Source organism: Manis pentadactyla, chromosome 15, assembly GCF_030020395.1.
Source record: "Manis pentadactyla isolate mManPen7 chromosome 15, mManPen7.hap1, whole genome shotgun sequence".
Classification (NCBI taxonomy): Eukaryota; Metazoa; Chordata; class Mammalia; order Pholidota; family Manidae; genus Manis; species Manis pentadactyla.
Window position 1 is genome coordinate 23,263,291 of NC_080033.1, and position 14,416 is coordinate 23,277,706.

General features: G+C 46.1%; 1 protein-coding gene across 2 annotated transcripts in view; it reads left to right on the top strand.

The window, feature by feature from the left end:
- The window catches only part of RHPN2 (rhophilin Rho GTPase binding protein 2), a 61,308-nt gene that overhangs the window by 44,019 nt on the left and 2,873 nt on the right, over window positions 1–14,416 (top strand). The window contains exons 5-14 of one of the 2 annotated variants that reach the window (XM_036929865.2): window positions 197–274; window positions 702–826; window positions 2,406–2,572; window positions 4,695–4,882; window positions 5,285–5,441; window positions 7,033–7,152; window positions 8,697–8,891; window positions 11,204–11,280; window positions 11,620–11,766; window positions 12,072–12,278. In XM_036929865.2, the coding sequence (XP_036785760.1) occupies window positions 197–274; window positions 702–826; window positions 2,406–2,572; window positions 4,695–4,882; window positions 5,285–5,441; window positions 7,033–7,152; window positions 8,697–8,891; window positions 11,204–11,280; window positions 11,620–11,766; window positions 12,072–12,254 (1,437 nt within the window). In that variant the 3' untranslated portion in view covers window positions 12,255–12,278. The remainder of the gene's footprint in view (window positions 1–196; window positions 275–701; window positions 827–2,405; window positions 2,573–4,694; window positions 4,883–5,284; window positions 5,442–7,032; window positions 7,153–8,696; window positions 8,892–11,203; window positions 11,281–11,619; window positions 11,767–12,071; window positions 12,279–14,416) is intronic. The other variant, XM_036929863.2, reaches the window with a different exon arrangement.

Sequence of the window (14,416 nt, forward strand, 5' to 3'; positions counted from 1 at the left end):
GCAAAGTTGTAAAATACACATAAACCAAATTAAGAAATCAATCCTGTCACTGAGGAAATCACTGTACTGCACAATCATCCATACATTTTATGTATTGTATATGTATTTTTGTGGGGGGGCACCTGAGACATTAGTGTTTTACCTATTTATGGTTTTGAGTCGCATCTTACAATATCTTACCTCATTTCTCTTACAGGACTTCATCTTGGAACATTACAGTGAAGACAGCTACCTATATGAAGATGAAATCGCGGATCTTACGGATCTGAGACAAGTATGTTTTTCTGTGTGGCAGGGAGGGGAGGATGGCTGCTAGAGCTTGTTGAGTTGCCAAATTATCCCATGATTGCCTTGAGATCTTATAAAATCGCTGGGGGCTGGGGGGGTGGTCATAGAGAGCCACCGTTGTGTGCTGTGTGCCACACCTGCTCTGTGCCAGCCACTGTGTTCAGTGCTTGGGCTACATCATCTATTCAACTTGTGCATAAGAAGAGCATAGAAGGGGACACATGCCCACTGACATGATTTAGGGTTGGATTCTGGACTCCTGGTTCATCCCTGCATTTTCCACCCCTCCTGGAGTTTTCAATATGAGCAGTGGGGCTTGAGCTCTATGGAAATAGTGAGTGAGAACATCTTCAGAAAGGGGACCCCTGCCGCATCCTCAGAATTCACCTCCTTGGTGTTCCCCTTCCTTTCAGGCTTGTCGGACGCCCAGCCGGGATGAGGCTGGTGTTGAACTACTGATGAGTTACTTCATCCAGCTGGGCTTTGTGGAAAGCCGGTTCTTCCCTCCCACCCGACAGATGGGGATCATGTTCACGTGGTAGGTGTCTGTGGCCTGGCCTAGGGCTTTCCCACCTCAGCCACAACCTCGGAGCTGCATGGTGATGCTCCTCTGCACTGAGCCCCTCTTGCTAATTGTCCCCTTTAGCCCAGGAGAGCCCAGAGACGTGTAGAGAAACTAGTGTTTATTTGTAAGGGAACCCAAGGGGAAAGGCTTCAATAGACTGTGGCTTCTTGCTTCTCAGAACAAGTGAGCCGAGGAGAAGAGGCATTGTTTTTTTGGTGCTCATTTTATTGTTGGGAAAACACTGGGGCTCTTGAGTAGAAATAGCAAGAACCAAGAGTCTTGTCCACAATGGGATGGGGGTGGGAATCAGGTTTTGTCCCAGTGACCTGGGCAGCAAAACAAATAGATCAGATTTTAAAAACTGAGGCAGAACGTTTATCTTCTCCAGACTTGGTATTTCCAAAGATGAATGTTGTTTAAGTCCTTTGGAGATACTGCACCTCTTCTCTGAGCATTCATTCTTAGGAGTGTAGAGAAAGGAGAAAATAAATCTAAAAGCTAAGGTCCGTATTCAGCACTCAGTTTCACTATAGCTGGTGGCTACTGATGCTTTCCTTTTGAGAGGCAAGACAGATGACTTTTCCTGAAGATGTTTTAGCTGCTTCCACTTGGGTGAGACTGCTAAAGGTGATTTCTCCTTAGTGTTGAAATCAGAAGAAGCTCCGTTTACCTCCTGGTTGATGTGTGAATTTTAAAACAAATCCTGAATTTTTTAGACTTCAGGAAGAATTATGAAGGGTTAGTAATTGATTCCATTTAGGAGAAGTCTTATATCTTTTTAATATACTTTATTTTTAGAGCAGTTTTAGGTTCACAGCAAAACTGAGGGATTTCCCACATATCCCCTGCCCACACACATGCGTAGCCTCCCTCATTATCAATATCCCCCACCAGAGTGATGGGACATTTGTTACAACTGATGAGCCTGTAAGTGCATTATCACCCAAAGTCCACAGCATATGTTAGGGCTCACTCTTGGTGTTGTACACTCTGTGGGTTTTAACAAATGTCTAATGACATGGATCCACATTGTAGTATCACACAATAGCTTTGATGCCCTAAAAGTCCTGTGTGTCCTACCTGTTTATCCCTTTCCCTTCCCCCAACCTTAGCAACCGCTGATTCTGTTTCTGTCTCCATAGTTTTGCCTTTTCCAGAATATCATATAATTAGAATCATACAGTATGTAACCTTCTCAGATTGACTTCCTTCACTTAGTAATACACACTTAAGTTTCCTCCATGTCTTTTCACGGTTTGATAGCTCATTGCTTTTAGCTCTGCGTAATGTTCTACTGTGTGTATATATCACAGTTTGTTTACTCGTTCACCTGTGAAGGGACATCTTGGTTGACAAGCTCTGTTTCTGAGTGTGCTTGTGGGTATCTCATTCAAAATGAGCAGGCCCATCATCTTGCTTGAAAAGGAAAGTCTCATTGCATGTGCATCTGTGAATTTTTTTTTTCCAGAAATACATTCTGTCCATTTTCACCCCAAAATGGCATTAGCTAGCCAAGTAATCCATATTCTCAACACACATTTCTTTTAAATAGGTATGATTCCCTCACCGGGGTTCCAGTTAGCCAACAGAACGTGCTACTGGAGAAGGCCAGTGTTCTGTTTAACATCGGAGCCCTCTACACACAGATCGGGACCCGGTGCAATCGACAGACGGAAGCTGGCCTGGAGAGTGCAGTGGATGCCTTTCAGAGAGCTGCAGGTACGTCTCCTCAAGGACTGCTGGGACGAGTCCTGGCTCCACCAGCTGGCAGGGGTACCCTGGCTGGAGAGGGTCTGTGGGTCCTCCCCAGGCCCACACTTGGCCTCGTGGGCCCAGCTGCCGGCATTGGTTATCTTCCCCCAAGGGAACTGCTTATTAGCTCAAACTCTGACGTCTCAGTCTGCATATGGCTCATGTACACAGTGAATCCTGTGGTTAACAATTAATGCCTTACAAATGAGTGGTCTGACAGATGGCAGTGAATGAACTGTTCCTTGGAACACTGTTGAAGAAGAGAATAAATTTTCCCAAACAGTGAAAAAGTAGACTTTTTTTTTCCCTTTAATCTGGTGTGCTTCGGTAATACATATTACTATCCATGCCTTCATACTGTGTGCATTCTGCAAAGCCCACACACCTGTGGTTGCTGTTTACCCTCTGTCAAGTGCCTTGTAGCACCAGCCTATAGAGGACCGGGCGTCGCCCCACTGAGTGCAGTGGGTGGGCCTAGCTCATGGGTGTTCGAGGGTACTGTGTGGTGCCCTTCCAGCAGTGCCTGTGTCCTGGAGACCCGGCATAGGGCACGGTGGAAAAAGCATGGACAGTGCAGCATACCACATGATCCCCCAAACTGGCTCACAGCACGTTTCCTCCTGTGCCAGTCCGCATCACTGTGCTTTGGGGTGTAACCCCTGGCAGAGAATATTTTTGGGCATCACACTTTGCTTTGCAAGGCAATGAAGAGCTATAGCTTTGCCGTTTGGGCTAATCATGGAATTGCTTCTATTAAAATGATTGATCCCTCAGGATGAAACGACATGCTTAGATTCAGTGTGGGAATTCATTTCTTTCACTGCAAATCTTTTTGGGCTCCTCTTTCTTCCTGGGGAGTCTTAAGCAGGTATTCCTGGTAACCTGTCTCTAAGACTACAGAGATACGGTGACGCGAAGCTTGACAACAGAGTGGGAGCAAACCCAGAGGAGAGCACACAGCCTGCAGCTGTTGCCACCATTTTGCAGGGCAGTTTATGCTTTGCTTTTGCAATAAAACCAGAGGAACCAGTCAGATGGGATTCATGTCAAGGATTTTATTTCCCCTCCAGGTTGATTGTCAGTTAATGTTGTGACAGTTAATTTTCTAACATGTTTTTTTTTAAAAAGTCAGCTAAGGTCTATAGCATGAAAATTTCCACTGGAGTGGCTGAATTGATTTTTCCTGGGTCCTGGGGGAAAGCCCGGAATTTCTGAATGACCCTGGTATTAAGTGTGAGTGTATCTCCCTAAAGCCCTTTAGTTATTCTGCCTGCTTTCTGCTTTCTCTGCCATCAGATGCCTTGTCATGGAAGGAATTTCTCATAGTTGTCCCAGATGAGACAGCAATGACCAAGGAGCAGGCAGGTTTCCTTGCTTGGTACAGATGTAAATGTTTTGGAAGAGAATCTTGTTTGTTTGTTTTTTTAATTGTGGTAAAATACACACAACAAAGTTACCATTTTAACCATTTTTAAGTTCACTGACATTACATATGACCACATCTTCTACAGCTATCCATTTCCAAAACTTTTTCATCATCCCAAACTGAAACTCTGTACCCATTATACCTATTGAAAAAGAACTATCCATTCTCTCTTCCCCCCAGGCCCTGGCAAATACCTTTCTAATCTCTGTCACTATGAATTTGACTATTCCAGGTACCTTATCTCATAGAATTATACAGTGACTGACTTATTTCACTTAGCATAATGTCTTCATTCATGCTGTAACATGTGTCAGAATATCCTTCCTTTTTAAGGCTGAAAATATTCTGTTGTATGGCTATACCACATTTTGTTTATGCATTTTTCCATTGACAGACATTTGAGTTGTTTCCACCTTTTGGGCTTGTGAATAGTACTGCCGTGAACCTTGTCCACAAGCATCAGTTTAAGTCTCTGCTTTCTGTTCTCTGGGGTGTATACCTAGGAGTAGAATTGCTAGATCTTATTGGTATTGGAGAATCAGGTTTTTAAAGATGCCCCAGGACACCAGTTGTATATTTTTGCTTCTTTTCATTCTCTATTCTTCTGAACAATATGGTGAAATAAATGATTCCCAACTAATGTGCCAAAATTTCCAATTATAGGGATTTTAAACTACCTGAAAGAGACATTTACTCATACTCCGAGTTATGACATGAGCCCTGCCATGCTCAGCGTACTGGTCAAAATGATGCTTGCACAAGCCCAAGAAAGTGTTTTTGAGAAAATCTGCCTTTCTGGGATACAGAACGAATTCTTCATGCTGGTGAAGGTGGCTCAGGAGGTTGCCAAGGTAAGCCTTCCTGGTTTCTGTGACTTTTGGCGGGGTGTGGGATGTTTTAGTGTGGGCCCACTGGAAGCAGGGGGTGCTTCCCAGGACAGCCTGCCCACGATCTGGGCAGCATGTCCACCCTGTCCAGATGCTGGCTTGCATTTTCTTGGTAAGTACCAGTGTTTCAGATATGGATCACTGATTCCATTTGCAGCTTAGCCTGAAAACCAGCATAATGACAGTTGCCTGATCTGCCTGTTAACTATGACAGTGGCAACACTAGGAACCCTTGGAATTGCTCCCAGATTTAGCAGTGGCCTCTGATAGGGCGGCTGCATAGAAGAAAAGGCTCTTTTTCTGTGGCCCTGATCTGTGAAGGCCTCTGTGCCAGTCTCTCCTTCCCCAACATTACTCCTGTTTCAGGTGGCGGAAGTCTATCGGCAGCTGCACGCAGCCATGAGCCAGGCTCCAGTGAAGGAGAACATCCCCTACTCCTGGGCCAGCTTGGCCTGCGTGAAGGCCTACCATTATGGAGCCCTGGCCCACTACTTCACAGCCACCCTCCTCATCGACCACCAGTGTAAGGCCTGGGGGCTGGGAGGCTCTAGTCTTTGGTCGGGGTTGTGGTTCTGCTGGCTCGGGGAGATTCTGAGCTGAGCGAGAGCTCTCTGCCTGCCCTAGAGAGCTTCACAGCCTGGGGGCAGAGCATGGGAATTACCTGTGGGCCCAGGCAACTGTCACACAGGCCAGGGTGGGATTAAGGGGTATGTGTTCCTGCTGTGGGAGGAAGAAGGCTAATTAATTCTGCCTGGGATGGAGTAGACTGCTTCCTGGAGAGGGCTTTTCCCCGGAATCTAGACCAAGGTTAGGACCAGGGCTGGGACTAATGAGATGCTTGGCTCAGACACCAAATCCAGGGATGCCCATCCACTCACTAGTCAAGGTAACATTTTAATGTAGTGTTTTAGATGAATCACAACCAATGCAAAAAAATCTCTGGTGATCAGAATTTTAAATAAAGACACAGATTAGTAACAAGCAAGCAAGCAATGTGTCCTAAGCCACATTGGAGCCTGAAGCAAAAAGAAATTTTGTTCATTTGCAGATTTTTTTGCATTAATTGTAATACTTAGAAAATTGTATTAAAATATCATATATCTTGATTGCTGGGTTTTGGTACTCCCTTAAATTTTGAGCCTGAGGTGAGTGCCTCCCTCTCCTCACCCTAGTTTGGCTATGATCTGAGGTTGGATGAGACTTTTGTTGTAATTAGCACTAATCAAGGCAGCCTTCAGAGTAATGAAAGGGACAGCGTCTGGAACCAGACTGTCCGGGTGAATATCCCAGCTCTGCCATTTATAAGCTGTGTGATCTTGGGCAAGTTACTTAGCTGCTCTGTGCTTCAATTTTCTTATCTATTAGATGGGCATATGAAGAGAATTTATCTCACAGGGCTGTTGTGGGAAGTCAGTGGCTTTATGCAAAGCTAAATAGTGCCTTGTATATAGTGGGCTTTCTGAAAGTGCTGCTGGTATTATATACAGTCTGTTAGGCCAGACACATCATGTAAACCAATAGAGGTGTAGTGCTTCAGTAGTTGGGGTAGAAATACAAATGGGCAGCAGCTGGACTCCTTGGCGTCATCACAATCAGTTTCTCAGAGCCAGTGACATTTGAGTTGCAGTTTGAACTCTAGGAAGGACTTTTCCAGCTTAATAGGGTGAGGAAGGACAGTAGAGCAGGTACATTACCAGAGCTCTGGAACGGGGGCTGAAAGTATGGAGTAGTGGTGTGTGGTTTGGTGACTTAGAGAGAGGACATGTGCCATGGAGGGCATAGGCAGCACAGGGGCCACCAGAGGCATGAGGTGTGGCTCTGCTAGGCGGTTGCATGAGGCTGGGGACGTGGAGGAGGTAGAGAGTGGGGGTTGAGAGCCACTACATGAGCTGGAGCGTTCCTGGCTTTGTGCACAAAGACTTGTGGGCTGCATTGCCTGGGGTGTGTCCGGGGGTGAAAAGGAGGCCAGTTTTCCCAGTGCCTCAGAATACTGGAGAAGAAAGGAACCTGGAGATGTAGTTGAAAGAGAAATCTCTAAGTGGGTCTGAGGTGCCATCTCCAGAGTCTGCAGCCACATCCACAGAACATGATTTATTCTGTGGTTCCCATTGCAGTGAAGCCTGGTGCAGATGAGGACCACCAGGAGAAGTGCCTGTCCCAGCTCTACGACCACATGCCAGAGGGCCTGACGCCCTTGGCCACGCTGAAAAATGGCCACCAGCGCCGACAGCTGGGTGCGTGTTGGCTCTCCTGCTCCCTCCCTCTCTGTGCCCCATTTGATGCCCAGCTGGATCTGCTCATGGACAGCCCCAAACGGTGTCCAGGGCAAGGCTTGGAGAGCAGGGTGTCCTGAGTCATTGTGGCCACTCTAGATGTGAACCAACGGGGCACAGTCTTCTAGCTTTAATGGGCTTCCAGAGTGGTGTATTCATGGGTTCCACAAGGACCCAGGCCTCCCACAGTAGAAACAGAGCTTTGATAATCTTCCAACACGCTAGTGGTCCAGGGGATGGTCCTGGCCATCCAAATGTGAAAGGACACGTTTGTTAACTTTCTTATGTCGCACCTGAGAACTGGTAACAAATTGTCCTAATTTGGTGTCTGCCAAGTCTCAGAGTGAGTATCTTCTCTCTGTGAACCTGAATTCCTCCACTACCCAGACCTGCCCCTGCCCCCACCCACCCAGTTTCCCCATCTCAGTGATGGCAGCTCCATCCTTCTCAGCACAAAACACCGGACTCACTCTCTGCCCTTGTCATTCTCATCCCATATGTGATTAGCAAATCCTGTTGACTCTACCTAGAAAACATATCCCAAATCTGATCATATCTTACCACCCTGGTCCAAGGCACACTCACATAGCACCTACTTAACAACTGTTGACTCCCTTAAACCTTACGCAACCGTATGAGATAGTTATGGTATGATCCCCATTTGTCAGTTGAGAGAGAAAACAGACCCAGAGAGGCCACGTGTTTGCCCAGCTTTTTGCAGTTTTCTCAGCTGGTCTCCTTGCTTTCCTCTTTGCTCCACCGTAGTCTGTTCACATGGGTCAAATCACATCAGTCCCCTGCTCACACCCTAATGGGCTCCATCTCCTTCAGAGCAGGAGCAGATGTCCTCACTCTGCTCTTGTAAGGTTGGCCTCGCCCTGCTCCCTGCACACATGGTCTGGCTCCTGCTCCTTTCTGACCTCATCGCCCTCAGGTCCTCCAGCCACACCCCCAAGGTCCCCTTTGTCTGTGAACACTAGGCATGCTCCTGCCCTAGGGTCTTTGCACTTGCTGTTCTATCAGAAATGCTCTTCTGTTGGATATCCTCACTTCTTTCAGGGTTATGTTCAAAAGTTACCTTCAAAAAGGTCTTTCCTGATCACCATCCCAGAAAAGCAGGTCTTCATTCCCAGCCTTCTCTTGCCATATCTGCCTACCTTCCTTTATTTTCTTCCATAACCTATCATCATGTGATCCATTATGCATTTCTTTGCTTGTTAAGTACCTGTCTTCAACTACTAACATGTAAATTCTATGCATGCTGAGGCTAGTTTTTGTTCATTACTTTATTTCTAGTGCCTAGAACATTTGGCAAATATTTGCTGAATGAATGTTTTATAGATACAAGTAAGCATATTGCCAGTGCACGTAAGCTGTGCAGGCAGATCCTTCAGAAAAGAGAATGAACACTGTTCTGGGCTGATCCTTGGGCACCTTGGCTCTCCTTGAGGTACTTATATTGTGATGAGGGCATGTGTCACACGGTGTTGATTTCCTGTTGACAGGCAAGTCCCACTTGCGCAGAGCTGTGGCCTATCACGAGGAGTCCACGAGGGAGGCAGGCCTGTGCAAGAAGCTCCGCAACATTGAGGTGCTGCAGGAGGTGCTCTCCGCAGCGCACCAGCGGTCCCGGCTCAAGTTCAACCAGCATCAAGAGGCTGACGATCTGCTCAACTTGTTTGAGGCTCCTGACATCATTTGTGAGTGGTGCAGGTGGCTGTGCCCGGCATACTGTGCACCCTGTGTGGGAGGCAGGGGCACTCTGGGGGCCCAGCCGTTACCTGCTGCAGGGGTTGTGCAAACCTGTGCTGGGCCCTAGGCACGGGGGTGGAATGCTGCCCCTGCCTTGGGTTTTCATCTCCTCGTTCCCACATGGCCTCTGCCTCACCTACCCCCTTGTGCCATCTGACTCCCTCCTGCCCCTCAACAAGCCTCCCTTGATGCAGGGGTCCTGCCTGATTCCACCCACCCCTCCTGACATCCTTGAGGGTCTACTCTCCCTGGTTTGCTTCCTCTGGGTGCCTTTCCTTAAAGTCCTTTGGGGCTCCAGCCACTGCCTCTGGTCAGGAGAACCTTAAAACTATCTTTTGCCTTGTGGTTTTTGCTGCACTGCACACCTACCCACGTTCCATCTGCTTGCTGGGAAATGCACTTTGCTGTCTGTCTTCTACCTCTGGCTCTGTGGTTTTAGAGCCAAATGCATCCTTTCTCTCCCCTAAGCTTGTCTGTTCCTCTGTTTTCCATCCATCAGCACCAGCATTTTCTTTCTTTTTAAGGACAAAAATTATTTTTATTATGAAATGAGAAGTATTTCACTGATACAGTGGAACCAGGGGATGGAGGGAAAATTTTTACTTTGGCTGTGACAATTCCTCAAAATCTAGTTCAGTGTGTGTGTGTGTGTGTGTGTGTGTGTGTATGTGCTGAAAATATTTAAGATCTACCCATCTACCCTCTTGGCAGATTTCAAGTATACAGTAGTATATTAATAACTATAGTCACTATGCTGTATGCTATATGTTACAGCTCTAGGACTTACTTATCTTGCATAATTGAAACTTTGTACCCTTGACCAACATCTCATTTCTTCCCTCCCACCCCAACACCTGCCATGCCACTCTCTGCTTCTATGGGATTCCACATATGAGTGAGATCATGCATCACCAGTGCTTTCTAAGCATCTCTCCAAGGTGTTGAACACTGTCCTGGCTTCAGGAATACAGGGGTCAATGGCATAGTTGCTGTCTGTGGGGTAGTAGCCATCAATTTTGTCCTAGAGGACAGGAGTCAGGGGGCCTTTACAGGAGTTAGAGGAAGGAGCGGGGTGGTCCAATCAAGGGAACCCTCTTTGTTCTCATCCCCTGCCATCCCACTTCCTACACCTTTGTCCCTATTCTCTAGAGGCCTACCCCAATTTTCAGGGACCAGCTCCTTAGAGGCAGAGCCCTGCTTAAGCTAGAATCCCAGGCTTGTCTGTAGTAATGTTGGCTGATACCTACTGAGCAGTTGAGGTCTGCCACACACAAGAGTGAGCATCATGTGTATGTGGAATCTCATTCAGCTCTCCCTCCAAATATGTGATGGGGGTACTAGTATCTCCCTCATCTTAAAGAAGCAGCAGTTAAGGCCTAGGGAGGTCAATGTCTTTGCCCCAGGTGACGAAGCTGGTTGGTGGAAGTAAGAATGGCACTCAGGGATTCTCCTTCATGAATACTGACCACCTCCTCCTTGGTCCCATTGTCTGCACATTGTGCTCTGTGGCCAGGAGGTGGAGACACAACCTGATGGAGGGAGGTTCCTGGTGAGGCTGTGGGGTAGGGGGCTTGCCACTGTCACTGTGGATGAGCAGCCTGTCTGAGCCCAGTGCTGTGTCAAGGAGTTCGTAAGCATCCTGTGAATAGGGATGTTTGTGTTACCTTGGCATGCCAGTCATCTCCACATTTTCTTTTCATACTGTTGTCATGTGTATTGAGCCTGCTCTAGGATGCTTTGTTAGAAACTGCATAGGCTTGTGGTTAAGGGTTGGCTTGAGCCTGACATGTATATAATGGTAGAGATTTGAACTACTAGGAGACACAGTTTGGCAAATTGACTTCTCACTGTAAAATCTTCACATTACTCATTAATAATAAAAAGAGGAAACACATCTCGCCCAGGACTTTGTGCTGAGACACAGGACTCCCATAAAAGCCACACCTGAAACATAGATTACTTCTCAGTAGGATTTATGAATGCCAAAGGGAGTCCACTGGAATAAAAATAAGCTCCTTTAGGCAGGGAATGTGTCTGATTGTCACTACTCAGTCCCAGCTCCAGAGCAGGCAAATAGTAGGGACCTAAATGGAAGGTACTGAGCCAGGGGGTTGAGCAGTAGTGCATATTCCATACTACTGTCTAAACCAAAGTAAGGAGAAAAGTTGGCCTCCTCTCCCCTTCAGAAAGAAGACTTAGACCTGAGTTTTCAAGGATAACTTTCAATTACAGAAACATTCATGCTTTTAATCTTTTCCAGCTAAAACTGAGCAAGAGGTTGAAATTATACCACCACAGTTCTCCAAGGTGATAGCAACAGACTTCTTCCAGAAGCTGGTATGTTTAATGCTTATTTTATAATGACACAAGGGGACAGCTTTTCTAAGTTGCAAGTCTATAAGAGGATATTTTTAGATATCTTAGATTTCTTAATGAGAGAATTTATATAAGATAGTTTTTAATTAAGACCATTTAAAAAATAATTTGATCTAAAATCTATTGAATATTTTAGAGAAAGTGGAAATTAACATTCTTACATGACTAGTCATAGCAGTGTTATCCTAGATGGTTTCATTCATCTCTGAGCAAGGCTCAAGGAAATAAGACATTTCCTTTAGCTTTCAAATGCCTGATTCAGCCTTTAGATCCCACACCTAATGATGCTCTACTCCAAAGGGCCCTTTATCGGTGTTTTCGGCTAACAAGAGATGGACACCTCCTCGGAGCATTTGCTTCACTGCAGAGGAAGAGGACTTGGGATTCACCTTGAGAGGAAACTCCCCAGTTCAGGTCCACTTCCTGGATCCTCGCTGCTCTGCTGCGGTAAGCGTCTACCATTCTAGATTGGGACCAAAACTCCTTGGCATCTTTGCAGGCAGTCAGACTGGTAAATACAAAGAAAGGTGCCCAAACAAATATATCTGGTGCATGAATCTGGGGTTCCCTTGTGTAAAAGGCCTGGATGTGTCAAAGGCCTCTCATGGATGCTACATGCCCAAAGAAAAAAGGATTTTTTGCTTTCTTGGAGCACACCTATGCAAATATCTGATTTGTTAATAATCGTGGGAACTGATTCAGGGATTTGAATGAACAGGACAGTGACCTTTTTTTAAATCATGCTTCTGTAGCTAGCAGGAGCCAAAGAAGGGGATTATATTGTTTCCATTCAAGACGTGGATTGTAAGTGGCTGACTGTGAGCGAGGTTATGAAACTGTTGAAGAGCTCTGTGGAGGATGACATTGAGATGAAGGTTGTGAGCCTCTTGGACTCCACCTCGTCTGTGGTGAGTGCTGACAGCCCCTGGCAGTGAATAGCAACCTGGAGTGAAGTCAGGGTGAGTCTGGCCCCAGAGTCTTTACCAGGCACTCTGCCTCCTGCCCGACATTGGGACATGCCCACACACAACTCAACCCCTAAGCTTGTCATCACTGGGGTGTGCTCACCTTGGGTCAAAGAGATCATTGGAAAAATTTTGTTTAATCCTGCAGGTAAAAGAACCAACTGATGTTTTTTTATGATTAAACTCAAATAGAGTTTACAAAATTACAAAAGTAATACATACTCATGGTAACTCATGGTAGAAAAAAATACTCAGATGGTACAGAAGGACTTAAGATGCCATGTGAAACTCTCTGCACATGTCAGACAGCATTAGTCATTTCCTGTGAGATCCTGGCAAGAGTTGGAAGCCTGTACAAGTTCACATGCAGTTATAGCCTTTTTTGCTCTCCAGGTGGGAGGAATCATTGTATCTGTACTCTGCACTTTGCTTCCTTTAGTTATGTACCTTCGTCACTTCCATCTATAATGACGTTCACTTACTCATTCAACACTTAATTGATTGTTCATCATCTGTGTCCTAGGCCCTTTTCAAGTGTTAAGAGGTACAGTTTGAGCTAAGTAGATAAGGTTGCTTTTTCGCAAAGCTGGCTCTAAGCAAATATGTGGTTTTGATTTTGATAAGTGCTGCCGAAAAAGAAACATGTAACACGATGGAATGAGTGGGGGAAGGGAGAGGCTCCTCTGTTCAAGACTTGCCCTGAGACTTGCATGACTAGGAGGAATCAGCCATTTGAAGAAGTACAAGAGGAACACTCTGGGCAGGGGGCCAACAGGTGCAGAGATGCTGTGGCAGGAATAAGTTTCTCCTGCTAGAGGAATGAACAGAAGGCCTTCCACCTGGAGCATCATGACAAGGGAGAGAGTAGCAGGGAATGAAGCAGAGCCTCACTGGCAGTGGTGGGAGTTTGGAGGCCACTGGCTCTTTTAAGAAGGGGAAATGACATGGTAAATTGATTTTAGAAGGACTCTGCTACCTGTAGGCTGGCCGGCTGGCAGCAGAGTGAGCTAGCTGACAGTCATCCAGGCCAGCAATGTTAGCAGCTTACACGGAGTTCAGGGACAGCAGCGGGTAGGGTGGGTGGGGACCATGTCAATGGAGGTGGAGATTGGGGGATGCACCTAAGACATATTTGGGAGGTAGAGCTGGCACAGATTTGTAGATGATTGGTGTAAAAAAAAGATGGTGGAAAGACAGATGAGTCCTCAGATTTTGGCTTGAACAATTGCATCATTTTTTGTAATGATGTGGGGCAGGAGGCAGAGGATAGAGAAAACAAGAGTTGTACTTTGAATGTTCTTATGCCATTAGACATCCAAATGTAAATGTAAACTAGGCAATTAGATGTTCAAATCTTCAGTTCCAGGAAGAAGTCAGAGTTGCAAATAAATATTTGAGAATCGTCAGCATAGATATTTAAAGCTGGAAGAGACAAAATGAAGTGACCCTCAAGGAGATGAGGGCTGAGGACTAAGCCCTGAGATAGCTCAAGCGTTTGGAGATCAGCTAGAAGAGAAGTAGGGGCAAAGGAAGTTGTGAAGGGGAGTTCAGAGGTATGATGAAAAGGAGCTTCTGGAACCAAGAAGAAAATGCTGCCTGGAGAGAGCAATCAGTGGTGCTGAATAGAGTTAAAAGGTGGAGGAGGAAGGTAGGGCCGAGTCTGTTATATTTGGCAGCAGGACAAAAGGACATGCTTTGCGGGGATACAGAAACTCAGACTAGGGAGGGTTGGAGAGTGAATGGATTGTGTGATTCCATTGGTAAGAAATGTCCAGAACAGGCAAATCCATAGAAACGGACGTAGATCAGTGGTTGCCAGGGGCTGGGGCTGGGGCTGGGGCCCTGGGGAGTGGGCGGTGACTGCTGGTGGGTATGAGGTTTCTTTCAGTGGGGGATGGAAATGTTCTGAAATTAGATAGTGGTGATGCTTGCACAACTGAATATGCTAACAACCATGGAATTGTATCAAAATGGTGAATTTTTTGGAATGTGAATTAGATCTCAATTTTAAAAATAAGGAAGATAAAGGTGAGCCTCAGAACACCTAGGGAGAAGGGAATCACGAGAAATGGTATTTTTAAGGGCAGAATCCATGGAATTGCTGGACAAGTGATCAAGGTCCCAACCAGGAA